The sequence below is a fragment of the Pezoporus flaviventris genome, unplaced genomic scaffold, assembly GCF_033815535.1.
Source record: "Pezoporus flaviventris isolate CSIRO_AGI_PZ_B2104156 unplaced genomic scaffold, CSIRO_AGI_Pfla_v1 ptg000031l, whole genome shotgun sequence".
NCBI classification, from domain to species: Eukaryota; Metazoa; Chordata; class Aves; order Psittaciformes; family Psittacidae; genus Pezoporus; species Pezoporus flaviventris.
The window spans coordinates 57,512,875-57,540,673 of NW_026892579.1; the positions used below are offsets into that span (position 1 = coordinate 57,512,875).

The 27,799-nt window shown below is 42.6% G+C and overlaps 2 protein-coding genes across 6 annotated transcripts in view; both read left to right on the plus strand.

Annotated features, from left to right (window-relative positions):
- The first annotated feature begins 903 nt into the window (after positions 1-903).
- CRLS1 (cardiolipin synthase 1) lies at positions 904-8,308 on the plus strand. 2 transcript variants are annotated; one of them, XM_061461375.1, is made up of 7 exons: positions 904-1,143; positions 2,090-2,227; positions 2,801-2,930; positions 3,389-3,474; positions 4,192-4,260; positions 4,598-4,689; positions 6,563-8,308. In XM_061461375.1, exons 1-7 carry the CDS (start codon positions 1,090-1,092, stop codon positions 6,648-6,650), a joined length of 657 nt encoding a protein of 218 aa, XP_061317359.1. In that variant the 5' UTR covers positions 904-1,089; the 3' UTR covers positions 6,651-8,308. The 2 variants fall into 2 exon arrangements, with proteins under 2 accessions (XP_061317359.1, XP_061317360.1); XM_061461376.1 differs by lacking the exon at positions 904-1,143 and adding an exon at positions 1,356-1,808.
- A 98-nt stretch (positions 8,309-8,406) lies between these two features.
- Positions 8,407-27,799, plus strand: part of COMMD1 (copper metabolism domain containing 1) — an 85,255-nt gene continuing 65,862 nt past the window's right edge. For 2 of the 4 annotated variants that reach the window (XM_061461377.1, XM_061461379.1), the window contains exon 1: positions 8,407-8,662. In XM_061461377.1, coding sequence (XP_061317361.1) covers positions 8,468-8,662 — 195 coding nt within the window. In that variant the 5' untranslated portion in view covers positions 8,407-8,467. Of the gene's footprint in view, positions 8,663-16,759; positions 16,887-27,799 lie in introns of those variants that run through there. The other 2 variants (XM_061461380.1, XM_061461381.1) reach the window with 2 other exon arrangements.

A 27,799-nucleotide genomic window follows, 5' to 3' on the forward strand; every position in this document is an offset into this window, starting at 1 on the left:
AGAAAATATCTTTATTACCCTATTTAATTTGTAAAATGGCATTTGGTTTTTATTTATGTCTTTCATTAAACTTTATGTATGAGAAATCTGGGGTTTGTTTAAGTGTTACCCAGTGACAGTGAATGCTGGTGTAGGTGTAAATGGCATGCAATTTATGTTTCTGTGTCATGGAAATATAAGTAACATTTATTATTATTTATGCCCCACCCCTGGCTGTGTTCAAGGCCAGGCTGGATGGGGCCTTGAGCAACCTGGTATAGCAGAAGGTTTAAGGTCCCTTCCAACCCAAACCATTCTGTGATTTTTATGATATCTATATAACATAAATAATGTCTGTTCCACAAGAGTAAAGTGCTGAACATTTCCTGACTCTTATTAAATCAGAATCATGGTCTAGTGCAATAAAATGGCAGCTGAGAAACTTTCAGTATAAGAATTCTCTCAGATGGCAGCACAATGCTCAGCCACTCTTCTGCTTCTCTTCATCACCAAACTTGCTGATGGTGCACCCCTTCCCGGTGTCCAGGTCATGTTCAAATCCTGCCTTCACCCTCCACAAGTCTAAAAAGGAAAAAAATAAATACATGTACCTGATGTGGCAGGAGGGTTAATAAATTAACAAAGTCACACGGATTTTAGCTGCTTTTTCTAGATTGAGGCAGCTGTGGAAGAGGTAAATAACCTACATGCCACTGGTTTTTAAGAGCCTCCATCTGTTTTACTGATTCCTGCATGTAACTAATGCTGATTAAACAGCTGGGGCTCAAACGCTACCTGGGTGATAAACTGATGCCAGAACTATGACCACCACCGCTGACTCCTACCAGCAGGGAGGGCAAGCAGGCGCAGGCCTCAGAAGCAAATCAACGGCTGCACTTGGAAAAGTAAACTCTTGTTCCTCCTTGAGTTAAAGTAAACGTGGGTGAGGGAGGGCGAAAAGTGAGCACAAGAAACCACTTGGTTCCTCTGAGAAGTCTCTTACGATAAAGTAAACCTTCCCCTTCCTCCCCTTATAGAACAGCTAGAGCACATCGCCGCCCGCCGTGAGGAGGAGCGGGGTGGCCCCGGGCAACAGCCCGCCATGCCGCCATGGACTCCGCCGCCCGCTGCCGGGGGCCCCCAGGGGACAGCTACAACCAGCAGGTAGGTCCTTAAGCGGCGAAATCCCCGTTTTCTCCTCATTTCTCCCCGTTTCTCCTCACAGCCGCGATCTACCACCTCACCCGCTGCGCCCCCCGCCAGACGCAGCCTGCCGCAAAGTGCACGGTGCAGCGGCGACGGCACTGCCGTAAAGCGCCGCAAAAAGTCGTGTGCTTCCCCCCCCCCCCCCCCCCCCCCGCCGCCGCACACGCACAGCCCGCGGCTCGTCCCCTGTCCCCGAGCCCCCGCACGGCTGCCGGGGCGGCGGATGGCGCCGGCGGCGGGAGGCCGCTCGCTGCCGCGGGCAGGGCCGCAGCGCGCCTAGGCCCCGCGGGCAGGCTGCACCCCGCACCATGCTGGCCGCCGCTTGGCTGGGCAGGGGGTTCTGGGGGCTCCTCCGCGGCGCGGGGCGGAGGCGGCCGGGCGGCGGCGGAAGGCCTCTGGTGAGCCGGCTCGGCGCAGCGGCGGCGGAGGGGCGCGGCGGCTGCCGCCATGGCAACAGCGGAGTGTTCTGCTGGTCGGGCGGCCGGGCTCCGGCGGGGTGGTGGCGGCAGCCCCAGAACCTGCTGCGGGAGCCCGCCGCCGCCTGGCGTCTCCTCAGCGGCGGCGCCGCCCCCCCATCGGAGCCCTCCCAGGAGCGGCGTGTGGCGGGGCGCTATGCCGAGCTGGTACGTGACGCGGTGGGGAGCGCCCGTAACCCCGTACGGGTGGGAACGGGTGGGTTTTCCCAGAGTTGGAGCCCCGGGAGGGCTCTGGGGGTCTCTGTCGGTGGTGCCTTGTCGCTCTGGAGGCTGAGTTAATGTTTAGTAGCTCGCGGACGTGTCCGTGTGTCTTGCGCAAGCAGCACACAAAGGTTGGTTTAACGTAAAGTGTGTGTTTGCCTTGATTTTTACTTGCCAAATCGGGGTTTGCCTTCCTGACCTGAAGTTTTTGCTTGCTTGTTTTACAGTATGAAAACCCCTGGACCATCCCAAACATGCTGTCAATGGCAAGAATGGGTTTGGCGCCAGTTTTGGGCTATTTGATCGTTGAAGAAAACTTCAATGTGGCACTGGGTGTCTTTGTTTTGGCTGGTGTTACGGATTTGGTACGTGTGTGTCGGCTTGGGAATACTGTGGGGATAGTGGTGGGTTATGGTGATCCAATTGGCATGCACTGAAATTCATATCCTAATACACATTTGGTTTTATGCTATATATGTCCTTGGCAACACTGTGAAAGGAGCTGGGAGGTGCCCGAAGGGGACCTAGTGCTGTTGGAGCACGGGGAATGAGTATCAGAGTTCCCTGACCCAGCCGCAAGTGGACTTTCTCCAGTCAGTGCTTACGCATCGGTGGTCTGTAACTGTGTGCAGGTGTCCCAGGTCCACCCATCATAACAATAATTGTGTGAATTTTAAGAGCATCAGTCACTCTTTTTTCCTTTTTCTCCCTTTTTTTTTAATATTATTTAATAATCAGAATTGAATATGTTCAGAGGCTTCCAAAATCTGGAATGCAATATGAAAAAAAGCATAAAATATCAGCTAAAGGATATCATATTTCATCTTAAACTGGCTGCATTATGTGAAGTCATTCATGAAATACCTCTGTATACAGCCTATATAAGCTATTTTTATTCTTAGTTTTCTAACAAAAACATTGACCTTTGTTTTTCTCAGTTGGATGGATTTATTGCACGGAACTGGGCTAATCAGAAATCAGCTTTGGGAAGTGCCCTTGATCCTCTGGCTGATAAAATTCTCATCAGTGTGCTTTACGTAAGCCTGACCTGTACAAATCTTATCCCAGGTGAGAAAACATCAATTGCATGTACTATATAAGGTAAAGAAGCTGATTTTATGTGTAGTAATATTTCTTGTGTTTCTGGTAGGAAAACTATGGCTTGGAACTCTTGCTTTGTCAGTTGCACTTGGTTATTTGCTCTGTTCAAATACTTAACACACATCACAGAAAGCACGTGCTGCCATATCCAGAACCAGCTAGTATACACTGCCGTTTTCAAGTGTATTTCTTTAAAGCAATAATAGTGAGTAGCTATATCAGAAATTTTCTCATGGACTGGATTTTTTTAAGACTTCAGATTAAACTCTTTCAGAAATCATGGTAAAAATCTTCAGTCATGCATAAAACTTGTTCAGAAGCATTTGAGAGTGGTTATCCTCTTGCTTCATATTTTGTGTGCTTTTTGGTTTGGTTTTAATCATGAACATGATCTTTCACTAGATCCTATTGGCTTGGTTTTTCAGTTCCCCTTACTTCCATGATTATTCTGAGGGATGTAGCGCTCATTGCTGCTGTTTTCTATGTGCGATACAAAACTCTTTCTCCACCGGTAAGTGTATAGCTTTAAACAAAATGGTAGGAATATGTAGTCATTGTATTTTGATTAAACCTTCTGTAATGGGTTTAAACTAAAACAGGGGAAGTTCAGATTGAATATAAAGAAGTTCTTTACTGTGAGAGTGGTGAGGCACTGAAGCAAGTTGGCCAAAGAAGTGGTAAATGCTCCATCCCTGGCAGTGTTCAAAGGCCAGGTTGGACAGAGCCTTGGGCAATGTGGCCTCATGTGAGGCATCCACTGCCCAAGGCAGGGGGTTGGAACTAGATGACCTTAAGGTCCTTTCCAACCCAAACCATTCTACAATTCAGTGATTTTTACAAGTATAAAAATATGAATAAGCCTTCAACAATGTTGTAAACAATAAAGATTTTAATTTTGAGACTTGATGATGACTTAAAACTTGAGTGGTTAACCTAAGATGTGGTGTTGTGCTTGTTCTTTCACCAGATAGATCTGTAAGCAGAACAGTATTTCATAAAATAGGTTTCATCAAGATGAGTCAGAGCTACTGTTATTTTCCTGTGTATGATGTGTAATAGATCATATAAAATTTATTTTTACGTTTTTCCTATCTATGCTATGTAGTAAATCATATAAGAGCAATATCAGTATAATCTTTAGTGCTACAGTTGTCTTTTCTGTGTTGTGTGAAGAGGACTATCGAATATACTAAATTGACTTTTTTTCCCTCTTTTTCTCACCCGACAGAGAACACTCAGTAGGTTTTTTAACCCCTGTTATGCTACTGCCCAATTAAAACCAACATTCATTAGTAAGGTAAGAGTAGTAACTAACACCCCAGTACTTGGAGTGGTGTGCAGTTTGGAGGGAGGGGGCTGATTCCTACTACCCCTGAGTGCAGTTTCAAAATAGTGCCAACCAGTTTGAAGGCAGTTTACATCCTGAAAGATTTTCAGCTATGCTCTGTCAGAGTACGTGTTAATTTTGAGTATGTATAGTGTATAGTTCAGTTGAGTATATAACTCATTAAAAGAGGTTCCTAAATAAATTTTCTGTATATAGACTAGTACTTAAACCAGTAATAAAAGTGTCTATATTCTTTACATAGTACATGTCTTCATTTTGGTCACATTTCCTATTTTGCTTTTATCAGATGAACACAATGGTTCAGCTAATTTTGGTGGCAGCTTCTTTAGCAGCTCCTGTTTTCAATTACGTGGACAGCATATATCTACAGACATTATGGTAACTTATCTCTTCATTTGTTTCTGGTTTTGGTTTTTTTTCTGATAATTTAATGTACTCTTAAAGAAACTGGTAATTGAGATTAATCTAATTGTGTGGCACAAAAAAAACCTGCAGGGATGGTGTAATAGACCCATATGCCTGAATTTTTTAAGCATGTATTCTTAAAAGCACAGGAGCTAGATATTTGTTGGTATTTAATTTACTGTACAAGCAAAAAGTAGTCAAATGATGATACTAGTTAAGATCCAGGAATAAGAGCTGAGAAACAAGTCTTCAGAATAGGCAGAATTCAGAGTAATAGAAAAGAAGGGAGTGGGAAGAAAGGCTGTATGGATTCTTTATTTATTCATGCCATAGGTGTCCTTGAAGAAATAACTTTGATGTCAGTAAAAATAGATGGGAAATATTTTCTTGGTTTTGCTTTATGTTATACCTGCTACCTTGAAATCTAGGTTTCTGAAGCCTATCTGAAAAGCATCTGGTTAAATCTGTGATTCCTGCTAGACTATAGGAAGGAAGGGGAAGGATGGAATGAAAACAGGCAAACAGGAGCATAACTCCTTAAATAGTGGCTGTTCCTTTCACTGCTGTCATTGGAGGTGTGAGCTGTACCTGAAGCTTAACTGTACCTGAGAGCAGGTGTTACAAGTGCAGTTATTTCTCCTGAGCAGTTGGGTAAGAGATCAGGACAAAGAGGCTGAACAGCAGAATTACTACGTAACTTAGTTTCAAGTAGTAGAAAACCCAGTGTTACTTGTATCCTTCTTGGGGGGAGGGAGAGAGACATTAAAAAAAAAACACAAAACCCCACAAAACCAAAACAAACCCAAAAGCTTTTAAGGAACTAGGGACCTTGATCTTGACAGCCAGTGTAGTTTTTCATCCTTTTGAAAGCCAAAACTAGAATCTCATCTGTGAAAGATGCTTACTTTGCTGCTTGTCGGGGACTCTGAGTGAGTTACAACATCTTCGGTTTGTTCATTTCTTACTTTGCTTTAATTGATGAATACAGATGTTCAGCTAATTTTGGTGGCAGCTTCTTTAGCATCTCCTGGTTTTGGCAAGCTGTGGCCACCCCATCCCTGGCAGTGTTCAAGGCCAGGTTGGACGGGGCTTTGAGCCAACTAGTGGAAGGCGTCCCTGCCAATGGCAAGGGGGTTTAAACCAGATGATCCCTAAGGTCCCTTCCAACCCTAACCATGTTACGATTCTATTGTGTGAGTAATGAAGAAATGCTGGGTGTAACTCACCAGGGTCTTCTGTAAACACACTCTCAAAAATTATCTGGATGAGTGAGCCAAGGGAGAGCAGTGGTAATGGAGGGGTAGGACTGTAGTGGTGGCTCTCACCTGAATGGTGTCAGCCTTTAACACAGAGGAGCACTGCTAATTTAGAAATATGGGTAGTTATTACCCAGCATCTGAGGAGGGAACAAAAGAGGCTGAAGCCAAAACTTGTGCTTTAGCTTTGCAACTTGGTAAAATGAGACATTCCAGTCTTGCGTGGTTTGAATGTTCCCCTTTTATACTACCAATGTATAATATCTCCCATCGGACAGTTCTCAAGCTGGTAAAAATTAATGTAGGCTACAAGTACTGAATCTTTTGTCTTCCCTTCTCTAAGACAAGTGCTAATGTGTTAAAATTTCGCCTCCTATGCAGTTACACTGAAACATTCTACTTTGCACTACACGGCCGTTCCTTTGTTTATCTAATCCACTTAAAACTGAATTTCAGCATATTATCTGTAAAACCTATTTCTGTCAGACATAGCCCTTGAACTTGTAGTGAAAAATAATGATGAGCTTAAAAATGATCCTTTATTATTGTACTTGGACTCAAACGACTTACAGGAACTATTTTCCCCAAAGGTGCATCACGGCTTTCACGACGGTAACATCTGCATACAGTTATTACCACTATGGCCGAAAAACGGTTCAGGTGATAAATAACAAATGAAGTTCTCCTGAAAGGACAGGCTCTTGGCACCACTGGGTGCTGTACTGCCAAAGGGGGTTATATTGCTACTGAATTTTGGATCAAGAACTCTTTTTTTTTCTGCTTAAAACCATGGCATCACAATGGAGTGAAGATTTAACATGTACTGTATATATATAGATAGACTTTTCAATGTGTTTTTTATTTGTTTAAAAATAGGGTTGTTTACAAAACAAATAAATAATATCCTTAAAGACATAGGTTGCTGATTGATGCCACGTGCATTCTGAATAATTTTATATTCTTTTTGAAGTCAAAATATGCACCTTTCACCAGCTTTCTTGCCGTCTTCACACAAGACACTGAGTAGGCCGAGATCTGAGAAGAAAAAGCAATTAAAAGAACAGATTTGTCTTTGTACCTCAGCCTAAGTCACTAAACCAGCATTGCTCATTATGATGTCCATCAGCCTGAAGCAGAGGAAAGTGTCTCATCGGGAACAGTATCTTCAGAGATCTAAACCAGAAGGATAGAAATCTTTTCCTTTGTGTTCCGTGGTGATATGGATAAGCCATGAAGAGTTACTACCCTGCCCCTTTTTTCAATACGTGCAACCATGAACTGTATTCACCACAGAAGAGCATTGCCCCCAGAAAGGTTGGCTGTGCAGTGAGTACTCTGTACCCAAATGGAGTTAGTTTCTCATGCTATGTATTAATTTCTAGCAATTGAAAGGAACTCCTGTATCTCCGTATTCTTTAAAGCTTTTAACTATGCTATTTAGTCTAAATACTGCTGTAGGAAAGAGACATTTTAAGTATTGTCCAAATTAATGGAGAGAGTGGAGAATGGAGAAATTGTTAGCTGCACATACTGTTACATCTTTCATTTTCCTGTTCCTCTAGCTTGAAGATTCCCTCAGGCCAGGGGACAGCTTGCACATGTACTTTGCCTATTCTCTACTTACAAAAAGATACAGAATAAAGAACTAGGCAGAACAGATCATGTTGATCATAAACCTATGTTTTATATTTTTGAGCAATGTGATATTTCTTGTATGTCAAAAAAAGTGTAACTATGAAGGGCTTAAATAACTGAAATCAGGTGGTGATGCCACTGATAAATCATACTAGAAGACAATTTGCTGTAGACTTGAAAGCACACAGTCTCTTTTGTGACTGCACATGCTTGTATATACAAAGCATTTTAATATTTTTTATATTTAAACTTGTATAGAATGGTGCACAGAGAAAACACTTGATATTTGTTAGTACCTTTTTCTTAACTGTCCCATGTTTTGTGGCCAACCCTGCCTCTTAACAACAAAAGGATAGAGAGCAAAGCTGGTGGAAGCTTCCTTAAACTGAGTGTTCAGTAAAATAGAGTACTTGAAGAATCAGCATAGAAAAAAATGCATTCTACCCAGTCATGTCATTCCTGTTTGGTCCTGGTTAATGGGATTGGGGTTTAATTGGGGTTTTTGTTGTGTTGAGGTATTTTTTTCCTGTTTTAATCACAGATACCTTTGGAACATTACCTGGCATTGTCAGGGAATGAAATACTGGTCGGTGGAGGCTCTGTGTTGGTGTGTGTTATTACACCTTGTTGAAATAAGTTCCATGTACTCGGTGCGACGTGCCTAAATGCTAGTGTTAAATAAAATTAGTCTGGATGGCAGAGCCGCTGCGTTTTCCGTTTGCGTGTTGGGTACTCGGTGCTTACGATTGCCTTGCTAAGGGCACGATCCGCCTCACCCCGAGAAGAAGACTCGGTACGGCGGCGGGGACTGTCCCTGCGCGGCCGCCGTACTGGCGGGCGGTGCCTCCGCCCTCCTCACGATGGCGGCGCCGGAGCCGCCTCAGCCGCCGCCCGAGGGCTCGAAGCCGCTGAGCGCGCTCCTCAGCGGCATCGCCCAGGCCGCCTACTACGGCAACGCGGACATCACGGAGGATCTGCTGCGCGGGCAGCTCTACCCCGAGGCGGCGCCGGAGGAGTTCCGCGCCCTGCACGCCAAGATGGGCGGCCTCCTCCAGGTACCGGGTGCGGGCGGCGCGGCTCTGAAGGGAGGGAGCCCCGGTCCGGGGGGGGCCTCTCCGCACAGCGACCAGCATCCTTCCCCGCTGTGCGGCTCTGACTGTAGCCGGGGCCGGGGGTGCTGCCGCGGCGTGAAGCCGGTCGCCCTCAGTAGCAGGTGAAGCTTTTGGCTCCGTCCCTTCCCTTGCATGCCGTGGTGAGCTCCCGGTGTCGTGGAGGCGTCTCCTCAGAAGCAGGAGCCCACCAGGCCAGCGCTCTGTTGAGGTAAAGGCGGCTCTTGGGTTTATGCTTATGGAAGTAGCGGTACTTGAGAACTTCCTGCGAAGAGCTGCTGTTCACGTATTTCTTAACAAGGAAACTGCGTTTTAGGAGAAGCATCACCAATTGCGAAGCAAGCTGCTTTAAACAGCAAACAGATTTGGCTTTATGTAGAGAGAAAGGGATTTTCCCTTGGAATGGATGTTTTTGCTCTCTGTTCTAGAGAACACCGTGGTATAGTTCTCACGGCTCAGTGTGGCACAGGGAGCCTCCAGCTAACAAATACCTGAATGGCCGCTGCCACCTGGTGGTTAAATCCACGGATGTTCGCAGGTTGTATCAGCCTGGCAGGTTTTTGGGGAGGAAAAAGTGTATCTAAACGTGGTAACATAGTTCTGGCTGGGTAATTTTTTACGCCCAAGCCAGCAGCGAGCTTTATCCCTTTTTAAAGTGTCGTATTTTGCTTACAAGTAAAGCAACATGCTTGCCTGCTTTGCTTTCTCGGTCACTGCGCGTTATTTTTACTGCATGCTATTTATGTTGCTGAAGGTCATCTTTTAAATTACTGGAAAGAATCCTCAGGATTACCTTGCGTTAGTCTATATGATGGAAAAAAATGCTGGAAATTTTAAAAGGAATTGAATTTTCTTGCTTTTATCTGTGTTCTTATTTGTTACAAGGTCAAAAGTAAGCAAGTATGTGTCTTTTAAAAGAAAAATCACTATAAAGTGTCTTCAACCCCCAACCCCCTTTTATTACTGTCTTGTTCTCAGGAATCAGTGTGTTAGTGTAGACTTGCAGGTTAGCCCAGCAGATGATATTAACTGCTGCTTTAAATGACCAGTGTCACAAGATTCAGCAGAGAATGCAGCTCAGTCTCTCATCATTAGGTTGTGCCCACAGCGCTGTTAGCAGCAGTCTCCCTCTTTGTGGCAGGTAAGAAACTGCATGTGTGAAATGTGCCACTTCAATCTGATATTTGGTTACTGTCACACATGCCTGCAGACAGCCGCTGTGGTGAGCAGAGCAGTCGGATCTGGTGTGTGTTCTGCAAGATGTATGCCAGTGGGGAAGTATGTTATGGCCAAAATGAGGGGGTTTGACCATTTGGAATGGCTTCCCTAGGGAAGTGGTGACTTCCCTAGTACTGGATGCTTTTAAGATGCAGCTGGGCAGGGTGCTCTGCGCAGCAGTCTAGATCATGCTTTGCCAGGAAATGTTGGACCGGATGGTCCTTGATGTCTCTTCCAACCTGGGATTCTAGGATTCTCCTCATGTATTCTATCTGATACGTCAGTGCTTTGTTGTAGATTCCTAATCAATTCTTTATTCATTTTTTGTGTTAATTTAAAAATCAGTTTCTTTGCTAAATCTCCCCAAGCCAAATTTTACTTTGTCATCCATTCTCCCATTTTGGTAGTAATTTTTTAGACCTGATAGGTATACCTTTTTCCTCACCTGGACTTCTTGGTGCTTTTTTTGAGGTGCCTTTGGCTTACCTGTGAGAGATGGGGCAGATAAGAAACACAATTAGTATTTTTCTAGTTATTTCAGTGCATTACTGCCGTATAGTAACTTTAGATGAATATTGACTTCATGTGAATGATCTCCAAACTATATAGGTTTCTTTTTCTGCTTGCAGAAGTGGGTGGCTCTTTAGCCATCACTGAAATGTCATAGCTGCTCGGCCAATGCGGTGTGTTTGAGGCCAGAAGAAAAGAGAGTACCATGTTTACAGGAAATAGCTAGAGAAATTTAGGTTTCAAATACAACTCTTATTCAAGCACTGTTGAGCTGTCATATTCTGGAGATAACATAAATTCAGGCCCCAGAAAGCACAGATGATTCAAAGTATTCAATATTTACCCATTTCTGTAACATAGACATATAGCTTAGGAGGATGGCAATGTGTTGGGGAGAGGATATCACATTCCCTGTGTGCTGCTTTAAGAACCAAAACTGGTAACAGTTGTGGTCTTCAGGGTCATGCCTTCCAACATAAATTCGTATTCATAAATAACAAAGCATCATCTCACTATTGTCAGGTTCATCTTATGGTCTTTATTGCCACCACTCTTCTCATCTTATGAATGAAATTCCTGGGATATAACCAAAGTTTATGTTGTTCAACACACTTTAAAGCTGAAGTTCCGAGCTAAGCAATACACCAACTACATTTACAGACACAGCTTCAAGTCAAATATTGTGAATTGCGTGACTTAAAGGATGTAACACTTTAATTCCTGTGGATATTTTCAGGACCTCTGTTCTAGAGCATTCTAAAAAAATCTCTTGGCCTTCTGGTCAGTTTGAGGGCCCTTCCTCTTTCGCACCTCTTAGTTTGTGAGGGAAAGGTTGATATTAGTGTTGTACTTTGAAAGGAAGGCTTAAACATGTTTTCCTGTTCCTCCATCTACCTAGTAGGAAAAACCGTTGTCTTGGCTAGTATTTTTGATACCCTCTTTTTAGTTCTTACAGCTAGCCTACAGATCTCTGCCTCTTGCATAAACTGGCTCTTCTGAAGCTATGACATAGAGGTCACACAGATACAGTGTGAGCTGTTCTCTTTTGTTTGAAGGATGTGCAGGGGAAGCGCCATCTTGGCCCTACCAGTTGCTTAACCAAATCTTCAAGTAACTGAGAACTACCACACACATACTTGCATGCTTTAGGGAGTTGCCTGGAACACTTCTAGTATCTCTCTGAATTTAACTACATGGGAGGTGGCGTTATATTGTATTTGTTGACAACAGCAAGCTTCAAAAGTGTTCCTCTGTGTTTATAACATCTCAGTATTTGGACACACATCTTGGATGCTGGAGGAGCAAGCTCCACTCAGAGATCTGTTTTGTCCCTTCCTTGTCAATTGTCACATGAGTTTTGGAGCAAATTTATTCCAAGTCTTGATATTTCATTGTGAAAAATCTGCATGATTAAAATGTTTATGTTATCTTTATGTGGTTTTATTTTTCTGTTCCTCCTCTGGATAGTGGAGGAAAGGGAGCAAATAGCAGAAATAGACAATAGAAAGTCAGAGTACTTGTTTATTTTCCTTGTACTTGTTACATTTTCCTTGTGTGCAGTGATCTTATCTGAACTTCAGAAGGCAACAGGTAGCTTTTCTGTCTCCATTGATGATAATACCTGTTTGCGTCAAATACATTCTTTCAGGAGGTAGCCATGCTGTTTGGCTTCAAACACCTCCTTTAGAAGCCCAGGTCCTTTGTATGGCCAATCTGGAAAGAATTCGATGTCTTGTACTGTGTCCTGTTGAATTCCAAGGGAATGTAAGCACCTAAATTGAATGAGATGAATAATGCCTTCTGCCTGTCTCTTGAGGATTTTTTTCTCTGATACCCATCTTCTTGATAGTTAGAAGCAGAGGCATTCATTACCCTTGTGAATTAATTGCTGTAGTACTTCATATCTTCTAAGTAGTAATCATAAATCTGTACTATAAATCAACCACTTGGTTGTATTAGAGCTGAGTATAAACAAGATGAAGGACTTTTCCTGTACCCTCCTGTGTTCCACCTGTGCAAAGCATGGCACCTGGGAGAAGTATTGAGATGAAGAAGAGCCACAAAAGCATATCATATTTATTGCAGCAATAAGCATTTAAATGTTTCTTTCCCCCTTGTTTGTGTATTGACTAGTCCTGGGTTTGTATTTATAAACGATGTTATGATCTGCTTCTTACAGCCTGCCCATAGATCTGCTGAATTTACATGAATCATTTGACCTCTAAAATGCTGAATTTATTTTGGAGAGAAGTCATGTTACCTTATTAAATTTACTTTAAAAAAAATCTCACTTCTGGTGTGGAATATCGTGGAAGGTAGATCAGAGCCCTAGGAAGGCTGGCCCTGGAGAACTGTACCACTTTAATGTTCTGTCAGTTGTTCTTTACCTTCATACCCAGCCTTCTGTCCCATAAGGTGGCAAAATATTGAGAAACTGAAGGAGATTGTAGATCAGCTTTTAGAAATTCTTATCCCCAGCTTTTTTGGTTTTTAAAGACTTCATCATCCTGACTAAAATACTAAATTTGTCTTCTCTTTTCGTATGTTTAGTTAACTGTATTCCACTGGTAATAGTTACTTTACACCTGGAGTAATTCTACTGTTTTCCTTTTGGTGGCAGCAGGCTATTGGATTTACTGAACACGATTCAGTTGCTGCTTTGTTGGAAGTGTCCTGGTTCGCTCTTCTGCCTCAGAACAAACTGTACGTTGGCTAAATGACAATAAAAATTGCAGTGTGAGGAGTCTAAATATTTTATTATATTTGATTTGCACGGGTTTATTTTCAGAAATACTGAGGGTGCCACCATCTGCAATAACAAATACTGGCACTTATTGGTAAAAATATTAATCAGGCTCTATGCAAGTGATATATGAGAACCAAGAGCTTGATATCTATTATGTAAAATGCACCTGAACTCTATGTATAGACTTTATAACATTCACTAGCTCTCTTCCATTGGTGACTTTCATTAGGAACCATGCTGGTATTTCTACTAGACTTTTCTGATGACAGATGTTTAATTTCACTGTTTTTCAGCCAAGAGGCTGATGGTAACCAACATTATTTGGCTCTGCTTAGCCCCTGGCACACATAGTGTATTCAAATCCCATCTCATAGCTATTTCTATGTTGTGGAATGCCCAGCTATTTCTAGTGATTACTTTTCTTCATGCCTTTGATGAAAATCTATTGAATAAGAAAGCTTTTGATCAAAATGTGATCCAAAGGCTTGTGGGGGAAAACTTGATGACACTAGTGGATAAAAGTGCTCGGTGTGTAAAATGCTCTGGACTCACCTGTGCAAACTGTGGGTGCTTTGGAAGCTGCCTAGTGCTGTTACCCTGTGTTGTCCCTAAAGACTGTCCCTTTCCTGATAGGGACTGCAGTCTTTTCCTGTGAAGTTGCTGTTGTTACCTAGAAAGGAGGTCCCAAAGCATCACTGTTTCTGCTTGAGAAGGAAGAGGCTGTTTGCTCTTCATAAAATGGATCTGTGAAAAGTCAGAGCAGGAAAACAGTCACAGGGTTCACCCTGTTGTGGAGGATAAAGGCCTTCAGCAGGATTTCTGCTGACAGCCACTGGTGGAAAATAAATGACTTCTTGCATTTTCTATTAAGGGAAGAGCTGTCATTCTTGCCTCTCCCCAGATAGCTTGTGATTCCTCAAGTATGTGAGCTGAGTCGTGAGCTCTTAGTGCTTTGCAGTTGTCCAAGCTTCTGCAGGCTGAGAAGCAGAACAGCCTCAGTCCAAAGACGGATACAAAATCATTTGGGAAGAGTTGATAGGAGAGACTGCTTGTTTTCTGCCATTTAGAATTGCAGTTGTGCCTCCATCTACTGACTAGAAAGATAACTCCATAAGCATGCTCATTCTTCTGGATTTGGGTAAAAGGTAACAAGTTGCTCACAAAGCAGTATCAGCAAGCGCTGTGTCAATATGAGGTGCTTTCTGGCCAAATACGAATCTTTCATAGTGTTATAACTTTCACTCCAGTGAATGACCGTGCTTATTATGAATAATTCTATTTGTTATTGGGTTAGGCAAAAATAAACTAACAATAACTGCATGCAGAATTTTGGGAGGGGAGGGGGGTATGTCTACAGTGTTATAATTGGCCATACATAGGAAAATTATTGTCTCATTTGATGTTTGCCTGGAACAACTACATAACAAATATACTCTCTAATTTAGTGAAATATCACTGTCATATAGCTCACTAATTTTAACAAAGCTGGACTGCACCTCTGCATTTTCTCTCCTCTGTATATAAACACAGTTACTGCTTTTTTTGCTGTACTTCAGCATCATCTTAGGAGGGTAGCAAATGGAATGTTTACTTGAATGTGCTTTATTGTGGCCATGAAAATGTTCATGGATACTGACCTGAAGTGTTCTTATTAGTGCTTCCGATTTGAGTTATTTTAGGTTTTAGGTATGTGTATGTGCAGTCAGTTCACATAAGGATTAGTGTAACTGCCAGTTGTAGGAACAGCATAAAGTGGAGGGGGAAAGTTCTTCAAAAGAATGAACTGGAGAGGAGGGTTGGCTGCAGGATGTTACATGGTTGAAGAACATTGACAGGAGCAGTAAGATCAGTGCTTCGCTGCCTAGAGCAGCAATTTAGTGTGTGTGTCACACACAACCTGACTAGGAAGAACAATGTACCTGCATTGTTCTGGATTTTTTTAATGCTCCTTTTCCTGTGATTTCTCCAGTTATGAAAGTTGGTGTTTGTTAAAGCCTATTGTATTTGCAATACTGCTTTCATTGCTATTGGAATTATTGAAGAGCTATATAGCAGGTGGAGTCAGAGCTGTGGGATGCAGAGGTGATGGTATTCTGCACCATGAGTGGAATGAAGTGGACTGTCATTAAACAATGGGGTATGAGCGAGGAATCTGCGCCTCCATATTACAAACCTAGTAGTCTTCCTACTGATGTGCCACTACAAGTGCAAATCCTGAAGGCAGGCACAAGCAGGAGGACTCCCACTATTATAACATCATTCATTTAATTAGTAGTATTTTCTGTAACTCAAGTGTGAGACAGGGGAAAGGTTATTTACTTAACAAGATCAATCTAAGACCCATTTCATTTGAGAACATAAAGTGCTCTTATGCTGTAGCTGTGTCACTTTAGTGCAAATGGCTTACCTTACGTTTTATGGTTTACTTGACCTTTCCTCTCATATTATTTTTTTATGTTCTTGTCAATGGAAAAGTGGTAAATCAAAATAAGTCGGTAGACCTGCGTCACTGGTGTGTAATAGGTGTGGTAGACTCCCTATTGCCCAAATGAGAGTCTCTCTCTCTGCGTTTTTCCTCAATTACAGTGTTGATAGTATCTCTGCAAGTAGAAATTTGTCCCAGTTGCAGAGGAGGGGGCTGCCCTCCCTATCTGCGTCTAGAGCAGGCAGATCAGTGGCAGCTCTTCATGGTCATGATGACTCTGCATTACCTCTTAGTTTTGAAATGCCCTACTGAAAATCAGCTAATTGTTAATGGCTTCCACAACAGCCTGCTGCTGAGAAAGTTGTATTCCTTGCTGGTCCTCATGTTTTGTATGCTGTTGATTTCCCTTTGCCATGTGGCTCACTTTGTTGCATTTGTAGAACTTCTGTCAGTAAGTAGTATTTTCATCATTAATAACACCATCAAGTTTTGGATGCACTCTGTTTCTCAAAAAACCCACTCCACACAGGTGTGGTGAACAGAAGTTCCATATACACAAGTATGTGATTAGCATAGGAGTATATTCATGTGTTTGCACACATGCACAGAAAGGCAAGTATATTGGTTATGCTGAAATTCATTAGTCCACTCTGGTCCCTGCAGAGTTTCTCTTGACCATATCAAGAGTCTATCGTGAAGACAAGGGAGTTGGATCTTGCCTTTGAAGTTCATTACTACAAATTAAATGCTTCTACTATGCTTAATTAGTATTTATCAAGCACATGCTGTACGGAGTATATTTGAAAAGGGAAGAAGACTCCCTTAGGCTTCATGTGTAGTTTCATGTATTTATTACAGTAACGCTAATGCTCTGTTCCCTGTTTCCCAAAGTGTGTGGGAAATGCTGGAGAAGGTAATGAAGTTCACTGCCATCATCTCAGCAGTAGTGATTTTCTGGACTAGTATGAATTGTTTTTTCTCTTGAGATATGGCCTATGAAAAGGGGAGAATGTGACATGTCCCTTCTTTGATTTGATGTATAAAGAAAGGCTAAAAGGAAAGGAAGCCTGTACACTGAAATGATATTGTTTATTACATGATACTTTTGAAATTGCGTCTGTTACAACTGGTGTGACGGAAGATTAGTGCTTGCTTGCTCCAGGAGAGTATTGATATTGGCAACGGAGTAGAAATTCTTACTCCAGCCTTGCTGGTGTCACATGAGGCTGCCTACAGCTGGGGTGATAATAGACTTCTTGCTTTCTTCAAAGGTACATACATTTTGTTTCATTGCAAGTGAAAAAAGACTAGTCAATGGAGACTTTAAATTGGAGTGAGCATAATTTCTTCTGCTAAGATATACATCCTCATTTCACAATTCAGACCAAGAAGAGAGCAACAGGAAAGATGTGTTAATGTGCTAAATAACCAACACCCTATCAGTGATGCAGAGCTGTGGCATTCACTTTAGCCACTGAAGTTCACAGCTAGTGTATGAAAGGAAATTTGGATGACATAAATCAGCCTCTTTTTAAGCTGAAATTTTCCATTCCCAGTAATGCTTAGCAGCTGCTGGCTTGGGATAATGTATGTTAGTTTTTCTACTGTACTGGTTTGTAGCATTTGGATGCAGTATATCCAACAGACTAGGGAGAATGTAGGCCCCCTCAGGAAGCTCTTGGGAGAGCTAGCTACACAGGATTTGGAGAAGGCTGAGGTTCTGAATGACTTCCTTGCCTCAGTCTTCACTGGCAAAGGCTCTGACCACACCACCCAAGTCCTGGAAGGCAGACGCAGGGACTGTGAGAATGAAGACCTTGTGCCCACTGTAGGAGAGGAACTGGTTCGAGACCATCTTAAAAATCTGAACGTGCACAAGCCTGATGAAATCCATCCACAGGTTCTGAAGGAGCTGGCAAATGAAGTTGCTAAGCTGCTGGCCATCATATTTGAGAAATCATGGCAGTCAGGTGAAGTTCCTGATGACTGGGGGATATATAGCCCCCATTTTCAAGGAGGGGAAAATGGATGACCCAGGGAACTACAGACCAGTCAGTCTCACCTCTGTGCCTGGCAAAATCTTGGAGCAGATTCTCCTGGAAGGCATGCTAAGGCACATGAAAATCAACAAGGTGCTTGGTGACAGCCAGCATGGCTTCACTAAGGGGAAATCCTGCCTGACCAATTTGGTGGCCTGCTATGATGGGGCTACAGAACTGATGGACAGGGGTAGAGCAGTTGATGTCATCTACCTGGACTTGTGCAAAGCATTCGACACTGTCCCACACGACATCCGTGTCTCTAAATTGGAGAGACATCAATTTGGTGGATGGACCACTCGGTGGATAAAGAAGTGGCTGGATGGCTATACACAAAGAGTTGTGGTCAATGGCTCCATGTCCGGCTGGAGACCAGTAACGAGTGGTGTGCCTCAGGGATCGGTGTTGGGACCGGTCTTGTTCAACATCTTTGTTGCTGACATGGACAGTGGGATTGAGTGCACCCTCAGCAAGTTTGCCGATGACACCAAGCTGTGTGGTTGGGTTGATACGCTGGAGGGAAGGAATGCCATCCAGAGGGACCTCGACACACTTGTGAGGTGGGCTGATGCCAACCTTGTGAAGTTTAACCATGCCAAGTGCAAGGTCCTACACCTGGGTCGGAGCAATCCCAGGCACAGCTACAGTTTGGGCAGAGAAGAGATTCAGAGCAGCCCTGTGGAGAAGGACTTGGGGGTGTTGGTTGATGAGAAAATGAACATGAGTCGGCTTCAGTGTGCGCTTGCAGCCCTGAAAGCCAACCGTATCCTGGGCTGCATCAAAAGGAGCGTGACCAGCAGGTTGAAGGAGGTGATCCTGCCCCTCTGCTCTGCTCTTGTGAGACCTCACCTGGAGTATTGTGTGCAGTTCTGGTGTCCTCAACAGAAAAAGGACATGGAACTGTTGGAACAAGTCCAGAGAAGGGCCACAAGGATGATCAGGGGACTGGAGCACCTCCCGTATGAAGACAGGCTGAGAAAGTTGGGGCTGTTCAGCCTGGAGAAGAGAAGGCTGCGTGGAGACCTCATAGCAGCCTTCCAGTGTCTGAAGGGGGCCTATAGGGATGCTGGGGAGGGGCTCTTCATTAGGGACTGTATTGACAGGACAAGGGGTAATGGGTTAAAACAGGGGAAGTTTAGACTGGATATAAGGAGGAAATTCTTTCCTGTTAGGGTGGTGAGGCACTGGAATGGGTTGCCAAGGGAGGTTGTGAATGCTCCATCCCTGCTGGTGTTCAAGACCAGGTTGGACATGGCCTTGGGTGATATGGTTTAGTGTGAGGTGTCCCTGCCCATGGCAGAGGGGTTGGAACTTGATGATCTTAAGGTTCTTTCCAACCCTAACTATTCTATGATTCAATGATTCTATTTTAAAAACCAAGCTGACAATACCAAAATCTTAAGAATGGTGAAAATGCTGTGTGACTACAATTAATTCCATTTTGCAGCTTGTATTCTCTGGATTTCTTCTAGTCTGGTGACCAAGGTGATGGAGATTTGAACTTTTCAACATGTTTGGATGATGTTGATTTTCATATTTGCTGCAGTTGTTACTTGAAGTCTTTTGTTCATTGATGTTTTAGTCATTGAGCCTAATAGGGCAGAAGTTGTCATGTAAGAACCTCTGGCAGCTTGATCTGCTGTCTGAATGGGTGGTTCGATTCCCTGTGGGCCTCACTTGGGCAGGAAGTGTTGGCTGCAACTTACTGAGAGGGCTCAAAGTTCACCCCTAGATGATCACTGACTTTAGAAAAAGATTAAGTGACTTTCTTTGAAGGCAGAGCCTAAAGTATCCTATTTTTTAATTCTGTGTTTATCATTGTAAATGTCTTCTTTTCCGTAACTTTAAAAAGTGTTTAATATGTGGAGTAAGTCAGAACTGACTGGCATGGGTTGCACAGAGGGGTGGTGAATGAGACATTCAAGGAGACATTCAAGACCAAACTAATGTGTTTCTGGGCAACCTGATCTAGTTGAAGATGTCCCTGCTCCTTGTAGGGGGATCGAACTAGATGAGCTTTGAAGGTCCCTTCCAACACAAACCATTCTGTGATTCTATGGATGGCCTCCATTGTGAAGGATTAGGAGCTCATTATTGGGAAAACCAACTGATTTCTTACTACTTTGTTTACGGTGCATGAGCTGATAGCCATTTACGGTTTATAGCTGATAGCCAAAGATCTAAATCAGCAAACTCCATCTCATAGGATGTTGGTGGTTTTATAGTTGTATAGCAAGCTTGTGACTACCTCCTCCTTCCCAGCTCCCTGTGGAGTTCGGTATCTGTTTATCTGCTGTCCTTAAGGACTGTGTGTTGCTATTCTAAAGGTGACAGTGATTCTGGAACACGTTTTTTTTAATCCCTCTAATTCTTTGCCGTCTTCTATATTTACCTCTTAACAATGCTGGTTTATGTGTGATTCCACATAAGTAAAAATAAATTACAACAGAATCTCACTGAAAGAAGACCTAAAATGTACTGTGCAGAGCAAATGTGAAATAAGAGCCAACTTGTACAAACAATTTTTAGACTTGTGTTTTTCTAATAATTTTTTAAAATGCTTTTGAAATTATCTCCCTTTGCATATGTTAATATATTTCTGAAAGCACATTTTTCATCTCTCCTCTAACAATAAGAAGTGGCAATACAAATACAGTTTGAGTGAAATTCTGTGTTTTTTTTCCAAATAAGGTTAGATTTTTTCTGCTTAAGATTTTTTGGGATCTCTGCCAAAAGATTCCTACCTCAGCTTGGTGGGTAGTTTTTTTCTTTCTTTATAGTCTCTATAAACCATGATGCCAGGATTATGAAACACGTTCTGAAGATAGATGCTGACACTTAAGTAGTATCTGTGTAAAAGGCAAGTAAGCAACACATTTTTACTCCTTGTCTGACATTTGCACATGGCTCTGTTGTCTCTCTTCAGACTGTCGCATCAGATGCGCTGTTCTCTTATACTCTTTTTGCCATTTGAGGTTCAAAAGTAGTTTATATTCTGTTCTAACAAGAACAAGCTGTTCGTATAAGTACCCTGTAGTTTTACATAGTCAAATATGGTACAAATATTGTATGCAATTGAGTAATTTGTGATTTCTTTTGTGTTTTTCATTAAACTCAATTTTTGCCTCTTCTGAACAAAATACTCATAACTCCCTTTTTCTGTAGAAGTAGAAATGGCACATTTAAGCAGTGTGCTATTAGTTTAGTAGATAGAATCATAGAATGGTTTGGGTTGGAAAGGACCTTAGGATCATCTAGTTCCATACCCCTGCCATGGGTAGGGACACCTCACACCAGAGCTTGTCACTCAAGGCTCTGTCCAACCTGGCATTAAACACTGCTGGAGATGGACCAGTCACCACTTCTTTGGGCAGCCTGTTCCAGAGCCTCACCACCCTCACAAGGAAGAACTTCTTCCTTACATCTAACCTGAACTTCCCTCTTTTAGTTTAAACCCATTACCGCTTGTCCTAATGCTCCAGCCCCTGATAAAAGAGTCACTCTCCGGAATCCTTGTAGGCCACCTTCAGATACTGGAAGGCTGCTATGATGGTCAGATATTCATATGGTGCTCACATATACATGTTTACAGAGAATGCAGAGGTAAGAACAGAGGGCAGAAACAACTGCCCTTCTAACACCATTCAGTGACAGACTCTAGTTTTTATACATTGCCTGGGATGAAGATGATGGTTCTGAGCCTGGTTGGAGTCTTCCAGAGTGGCCTCAAGGTTTGTTCTCCAGTGTTACATGTGGGATGCATGGGTAGCTGGAGCTGTACTTTACTGATGAGTCCTCAGGAGGTTAGAGGTTGTTATGCTGCACTTCAGACCTCTTGAGACCTCTAAGATGGTCCTCTCTTGAGGAGCCAAAGGAGCCCAAAGGCTGATGCAACTTGGCAGAAGGACTCTTTCCCCATCTGTTAGTGGACATGCCTCCTTGTAAACAAATACGCGCATCTAACTGAACTATTTTTGATGGCACGGGCCACAGTGTCTTGGAGGAATTGAGTAATGAAGCTTTTCGGTTAAGGCCTGCGATGATGAAATCTAAAGACAGATTTTATTGGTCACCACATACCTTTTACTCGTGGTATGTGTCTATGAGCTCTTCAGACCACTGTCATGCATGTGCAGCTCTCAAGAGCGATGCATGTTGTCTGTGAATTCACAGGGGTGTGGAGTGGTTCCTATGAGCTTGCTGGAAAACCCAATTACTTGGCCAGCTCTACTGATGGATGATTTCATCAGGAGCCTAACCTGATAGAAATAGAGAACTCTGGGGTAGTTAAAGCAGTCATTAATATTTAATGGAATTCTGTTGGATGGTACTTTCACATTGATGTTTTGGCTCTTTCTTTTTGTTTCTTTTTGTTTCTTTTTTTTTTCTTTTTCCAAAAACAACTTTTACTGCATTTACTTGTAACCATTTTTGACACAGCAAATGGTACTTACATCTTTATGGGAAAGTGAGGGATGGTTTATTCTGAGCAACCTGATTTGGACTTTGCTCCCGATCAGGTGTTGTTTTCCAGCACTGGGGATGGAGCAGGGACCTTTACAGAACAGTTTTGATGCCTATGGGGAAGTTTGACCTGCTACTCCTTTCTTGTTATAAAGTCTCAGCTGTTAACAACCACCATAGCTGCTGATGGTTTGGGGAATATGTTTTGTATTTCACTGAGCTGACAAGAGGGAAAACCATTTTATCTGTATCAAAAGCGAGATCTGCAGGCTGGTATCCTGAGACTGGAAGCTTACCTCTCACCTGTCAAACCTGTAAATGTGCAACACAAGTTGTCAAAATAGGTGATGAATGACCAGATGGTAAGGTGCTCTTGCTTGCTTCCCTTGAAATTGTGTGGTCTGTAGCCTTGTTTCCTTTACTTGCTTTATTCTTTGCTGCTGTGGAATGTGTCTGCAGGGTTATGGGCTAAGGCAGTGATGTGCCATGGTGTGAGCCTGGCCTAGGAGTGCAGAAACCCCTCTATTCCCAGGTAGGAAAATCTAACTCCAGCCATTGCCCATGGTAGTGCAGGTAATAATGTACAATATAGTGCTGTGAAAGGAAGGAAGGCAGAGCCTGGAGTCAAGATTTGGCTGTAAAACGTTATATGGCAAGACATCATACAGTTGAGGGGTGTGACTCATGTATCTCATGTTGTTCACTGCTGGAGCATCTGTGCATTGCTGTAAAGGAAGCTGATGTCCAAATGTAAACCAAGGGGGAAATGAGCTGAGTTAATGATTAACTGTTAAGATGCAAACAAGATACATGGAGTAAAATTGAAAATTAATTTATGGTGTTAGTTCTGTTTGCTGTGTTTGGTTCCTCATAAAGCAAGTTTGTGCTTTGCCTGTTTCACTGACAGGATTGCTGCCTGCAGAGAGCTCCAATAAGCTCTGCTAATGTCTGCACCATTTACTGTGCTCAGGGTAGGGCTACAACTTCTTTTCCACGTGCCTTCAAAACATGAGCTGCTCCAACTTCTATTTTTAACTCTCCTAAGTGAAACGAGATTAAACATGAAGCGGTGGCTGCGACAGCAAGTCATTTTCCCAGAATGATTGTACAAACCTGATAAACACAGTTCTAATTTACTGTATTGTGAGAGAACAGAGGAGCAGAAAAAGAGGCTGACCACGTGGTCTCTTAAGGTCATGTCACCAATTCCGGGACTGTCACCATGTCTGTCTCCTCTCTTCCTGCTTTAACTCCCTCTGTTGCATTTTCTTTTAATTTTATAGTTTACCATCTGGTATTTATTATATCCTATCTGGATTTCTCTCTGCCTTTTATTTTCCTCTCTGTCTTTAGCAATACAGCATTAAATGGCTTCCATCTGTTGAGAGTTCTTATTTCTGAACCAGTTCCTTCAGGAGGACTGAAGAAGAAAATGTTTTATCCTGCATGTCACCTGCAGGATTTATATGTTCTCCAAGAAGACAACTTGCTTCAGCCGAAGGGAGTTCAGGGAGCACATGTGTCTGCACATTTGTTTTGGAAAAGGTTGAACCTCTCAAACTTGTCTGTGACACAGCTGCATATTTAAGAACTACTGGAAACAAGACACTTCTTTGCCTCTGAACCATAGCAAAGAATTTGACTCAAGTGGGGAGAAAACTGACAGCAAAGCTTGGGGTTTTTTTGCTGTAATTCAGTTGGATACAGGCCGGGATGGACAATTGATATTTGTATTTTCAATATAAATAGATTTTTAGTTTTCTATTTGACCCTTGAAGTTGCAAGCATATTTGGTATTAATAAAACATTTCCTTATTTTTTCAGTTCCTTGTTTTATCTCCCTTTAGTCTGTCCAACAGCTATCTGTGCTCTCCAAGAAGCATTTTCCATTGCCTTTTTTCTTGTACATCTCTTCCTTTTTCTATTTTAAATAATTTAAGTAGTTTGGAAACTATTATTCAAGAACGGGGGGAGTAGTGCTTTTTCTTTTATGTTTACCGCTTAAAATCCAAGCGTTTAGTGTCTGTTTACAATCTGAGAGTGCAGGCATTGTTCAGAAATCTAGCTATGACTAATGTTATTAGTGGGTGGGCTCGTTCTGTCTTTTGGGGTTTTATTCCCAAATTTTTATTTATTCTTGTTCTGTAAGTAGTACAAGGCCTAGACAGAGTCTTTAAGAAAAGTTCTTGGGGGTGTTGGTCGATGAGAAACTGAACATGAGCCAGCAGTGTGCACTCAGCCCAGAAAGCCAACGGTATCCTGGGCTGCATCAAAAGGAGCGTGACCAGCAGGTCGAAGGAGGTGATCCTGCCCCTCTACTCTGCTCTTGTGAGACCTCACCTGGAGTATTGTGTGCAGTTCTGGTGTCCTCAACATAGAAAGGACGTGGAACTGTTGGAACAAGTCCAGAGGAGGGCCACGAGGATGATCAGGGGACTGGAGCACCTCCCGTATGAAGACAGGCTGAGGAAGTTGGGGCTGTTCAGCCTGGAGAAGAGAAAGCTGCGTGGAGACCTCATAGCAGCCTTCCAGTATCTGAAGGGGGCTATAAGGATGCTGGGGAGGGACTCTTCATTAGAGACTGTAGTGATAGGATAAGGGGTAACGGGTTCAAACTAAAACAGGGGAAGTCCAGGTTAGATATAAGGAAGAAGTTCTTTACTGTGAAGGTGGTGAGGCACTGGAATGGTTTGCCCAAAGAAGTGGTAAATGCTCCACAGAGCCTTGAGCAACATGGTTAAGCGTGAGGGGGGTTGGAACTAGATGATCTTAAGGTCCTTTCCAACCCAAACCATTCTACTATTCTAAGTAGGTCCAGACAGCAAAGTCCTGATGATCTGCAATTTTCCTTCAGCTAAAGATGGTTTTTAGGATGGCTCTGGGGTGGGGGAGCCACTGCTTTTGAGCTTAGCAGAGCAGGTTTGCAGGAAGTATGATCTGACCATGGGAGCATGGCTCAGGTTGCGGTTCAGTGGTGGCTGCCTATTTTAATCAACCTTTCATCCTCCTTTGTCATCAAATGAGTCTTCAGACCACAGAAAAATGACACCTCCTGTAAATAAACTTAGGAAGTTGCGTTTTATGGAATTGTGAGCTCAAACTGGTCATTTCTGCAGACGCACAGGCTAATGGCAGAGGCAGGCTAGAGGGAAATGATGTGGTCACTTCAGATGCATTTTAGAAACTAATGCAAAGATCTCTTTTGCGTTCAATTGTAAGCTAGGCCAAAAATAGCTGAATCTCTACTCCACTGTTATTGAACTTCATGTTCAAGTGAAAAAGTAATTTTAGCAGAGAACACTGGGTTTGGTGAGCTTGTATGCACAGAAAGAAAAAAAATAGGTAGGGGTTTGGAGGGTTTCTGCTTGGTGGGAAACTTGGGAATGGCAATGGAGGAGTCAGTCAAGAGGCATGGAAGTGACCCATTGAGAGGAGTTTCATCTTTAATGTGCACATTTGACAAATCTGGATGGAATCAAGCATAATAAGATTAGAAGTACAGGAAGAATGGAATTTTGCCTGCAACTTCAGCATGCACACTCATTTTTTCCCATCTGCAGTAGCAGTTAAATGTTTTTTTGTTGCTGCTGTGTGGTGTGAGTCCTCCCATCCAAGACAATCATGATTCATGAAAATCAGAATAACTCCAACTTGAAAATATTTACAAGTCTACTGAATGTCCGTTGACCTGGTTAGTGTCTCCTCAGCAATGAATCAAAAGGCTACACAAGTCGGAATAAGAAATAGTTGTTGCAGAAGATCTATTTATTACATGCCAGAAAAAAGATTGAACTACAGGGTTTAAGCAATATATGTATTATGATCCTTTTAGTGATTCACAGTTAGCTCATTCTATTAGCAAACAGTTTCATTTCATTTCTAACTGTTTATTACAGTTAGTAATATTGGAACATAGTATGAAATTTGAATAAAAGAAATTTGTGTGGTCTCCCAAGGCTTAGATGAAGACTTAAAGATTAGTTAAAGTCTTTCTTCTTTGATGTAGTAACACTAAATGGTCACTTAAGTTTAAGGTCGCTTGTGATTTCTGACTTACAAATTTGGTGGGTGTGTAGAAGCCTTTAGCTTTGGTTTTTTTTCTGAAAGATGGATAACCATTTTCAAGTGCAGACAAGCGGGCTGTTGCATCTAATTTTATCTTAATTTCAATTCTCAGGAGAGCTCTTGGACTCTAATAAACAGTGTTTGTGAGGCACAACCTACTAACTAGTTGAAAACCTCCACTGTCTCCAGAAACGTGGGAAAGTCTACTGGACTAATGTCCAGGGAACATCTATGGGAACAGCTCGTATATTACAGGACTGGATATCTCAGCAGCCCTTGGGAGAGAGTCCGGTTAATGTATGCAAAGGAGGATCCAGAAACCACAGAGTTGCAGAGATCTTCTCTAGTTCCTTCTGTCTGAAGCTACTATTTGCAGAAGAGCATGCTAAGCTAACTTTGACAAATAGCTTAGTGTCACTTGGACCCATGTATGCTGTTACACCCAAAGATGATGAAAGCTGCTTCTGTTCCCCACCCTGCTCTCCCAGGGTTGCCTTTCTTTTTAGAGCAAGAGAAAGAAACTATACACCCCAAAGCTGCACGCAGCAGGTACCCCCTATTTGCCCTAAAGCCCTTCCAAGTGAAAGGAATGCACAGTATCCCGATGTTAACAAGAATTGGCTTTTGTGCTATCAAAGGGTTTGGCCGAGCAGGGTCCCTTGGCATGCTCCTCCTGTCTGTGGCTGGTCCCCCCCTCCGTGCCTGTGCTTCAACGGTCTGAGAAACAGTTTTCAAGAGCATCTGAATTACAACGGTTGTGATACAGCTATAGCCTCTCACTCCCACCTCCCCAAAACCTGAAGAGGCAAGTTCATTAGCATGAGCTTCATTAGTGTGAACAGAACTGAATCATTTATTTCTCTGAGCTTCTGATTGCTTTGTGCTACAGGCTGGCAGCAGCTTGTGATTTTGAGGGTCAGCTGGAGAAAATGCCTGCACATGCTGGCAAGGCCAACTCTTGGAGCTCTTCTGTAATGGTTGACAAGTAATGTTTTCTTTCTGGAAATGAAGAGCGTTCTCTTTTTCCCCAGGGGTTTTACCAGTTGTTGTTTCTCACCAGTATTGCTTGTCAGGCTTTGTTTCTGAGAAGAGATAATGAATATAGGTCTGTTTTCCTGTTCTGTGTACCGTAGCACACGTCTAATGGATCTAATTAAGCTAATACAAAACTCTCCAGATTATCAAATACTGTTCCATTAAGGAAACAGTATTTGAAGTCATATTTTTATTGGCTGAATTATATTTGAAAACGCAGTGGGTATGTGTTGAAGGTTAGCACAAAGAGAAGTCAGTATGACCAAAACTGTTTCTTGTTTAAAAGCATCTGCTTAGCCTCTGGAAAGAAAGGTGGAGACAGTTGCTGAGAGTAGGGTTTGCATGCTTGTAGTGTGAAATGCTTTCCATAAGCTGTGCTTCCTAGGGTTAAAAAAAAAAAATATTTTTTTTTTAAATCTCAAAAGAGATAGCATGGGGAAATTTTTAATATCCATTAGATATTAATTATGTTCTCTTCAAGACTCTAGTTTTGAAAAGAGGCTTTTTTCACTTAGTCATTTGAGTGATCAGTCATAATAATGTAAATTAAATTACTGGTGTAGAACAGGTGTGATTCTCTA

Coding starts and splice junctions, on each gene's coding strand:
- CRLS1 (XM_061461376.1), top strand. CDS start 1,494: ATGCTGGCCGCCGCTTGGCTGGGCAGGGGGTTCTGGGGGCTCCTCCGC. Junction 2,931..3,388: donor CTGTACAAATCTTATCCCAG/GTGAGAAAACAT, acceptor TTGGTTTTTCAG/TTCCCCTTACTTCCATGATT. Junction 4,261..4,597: donor AACCAACATTCATTAGTAAG/GTAAGAGTAGTA, acceptor TGCTTTTATCAG/ATGAACACAATGGTTCAGCT.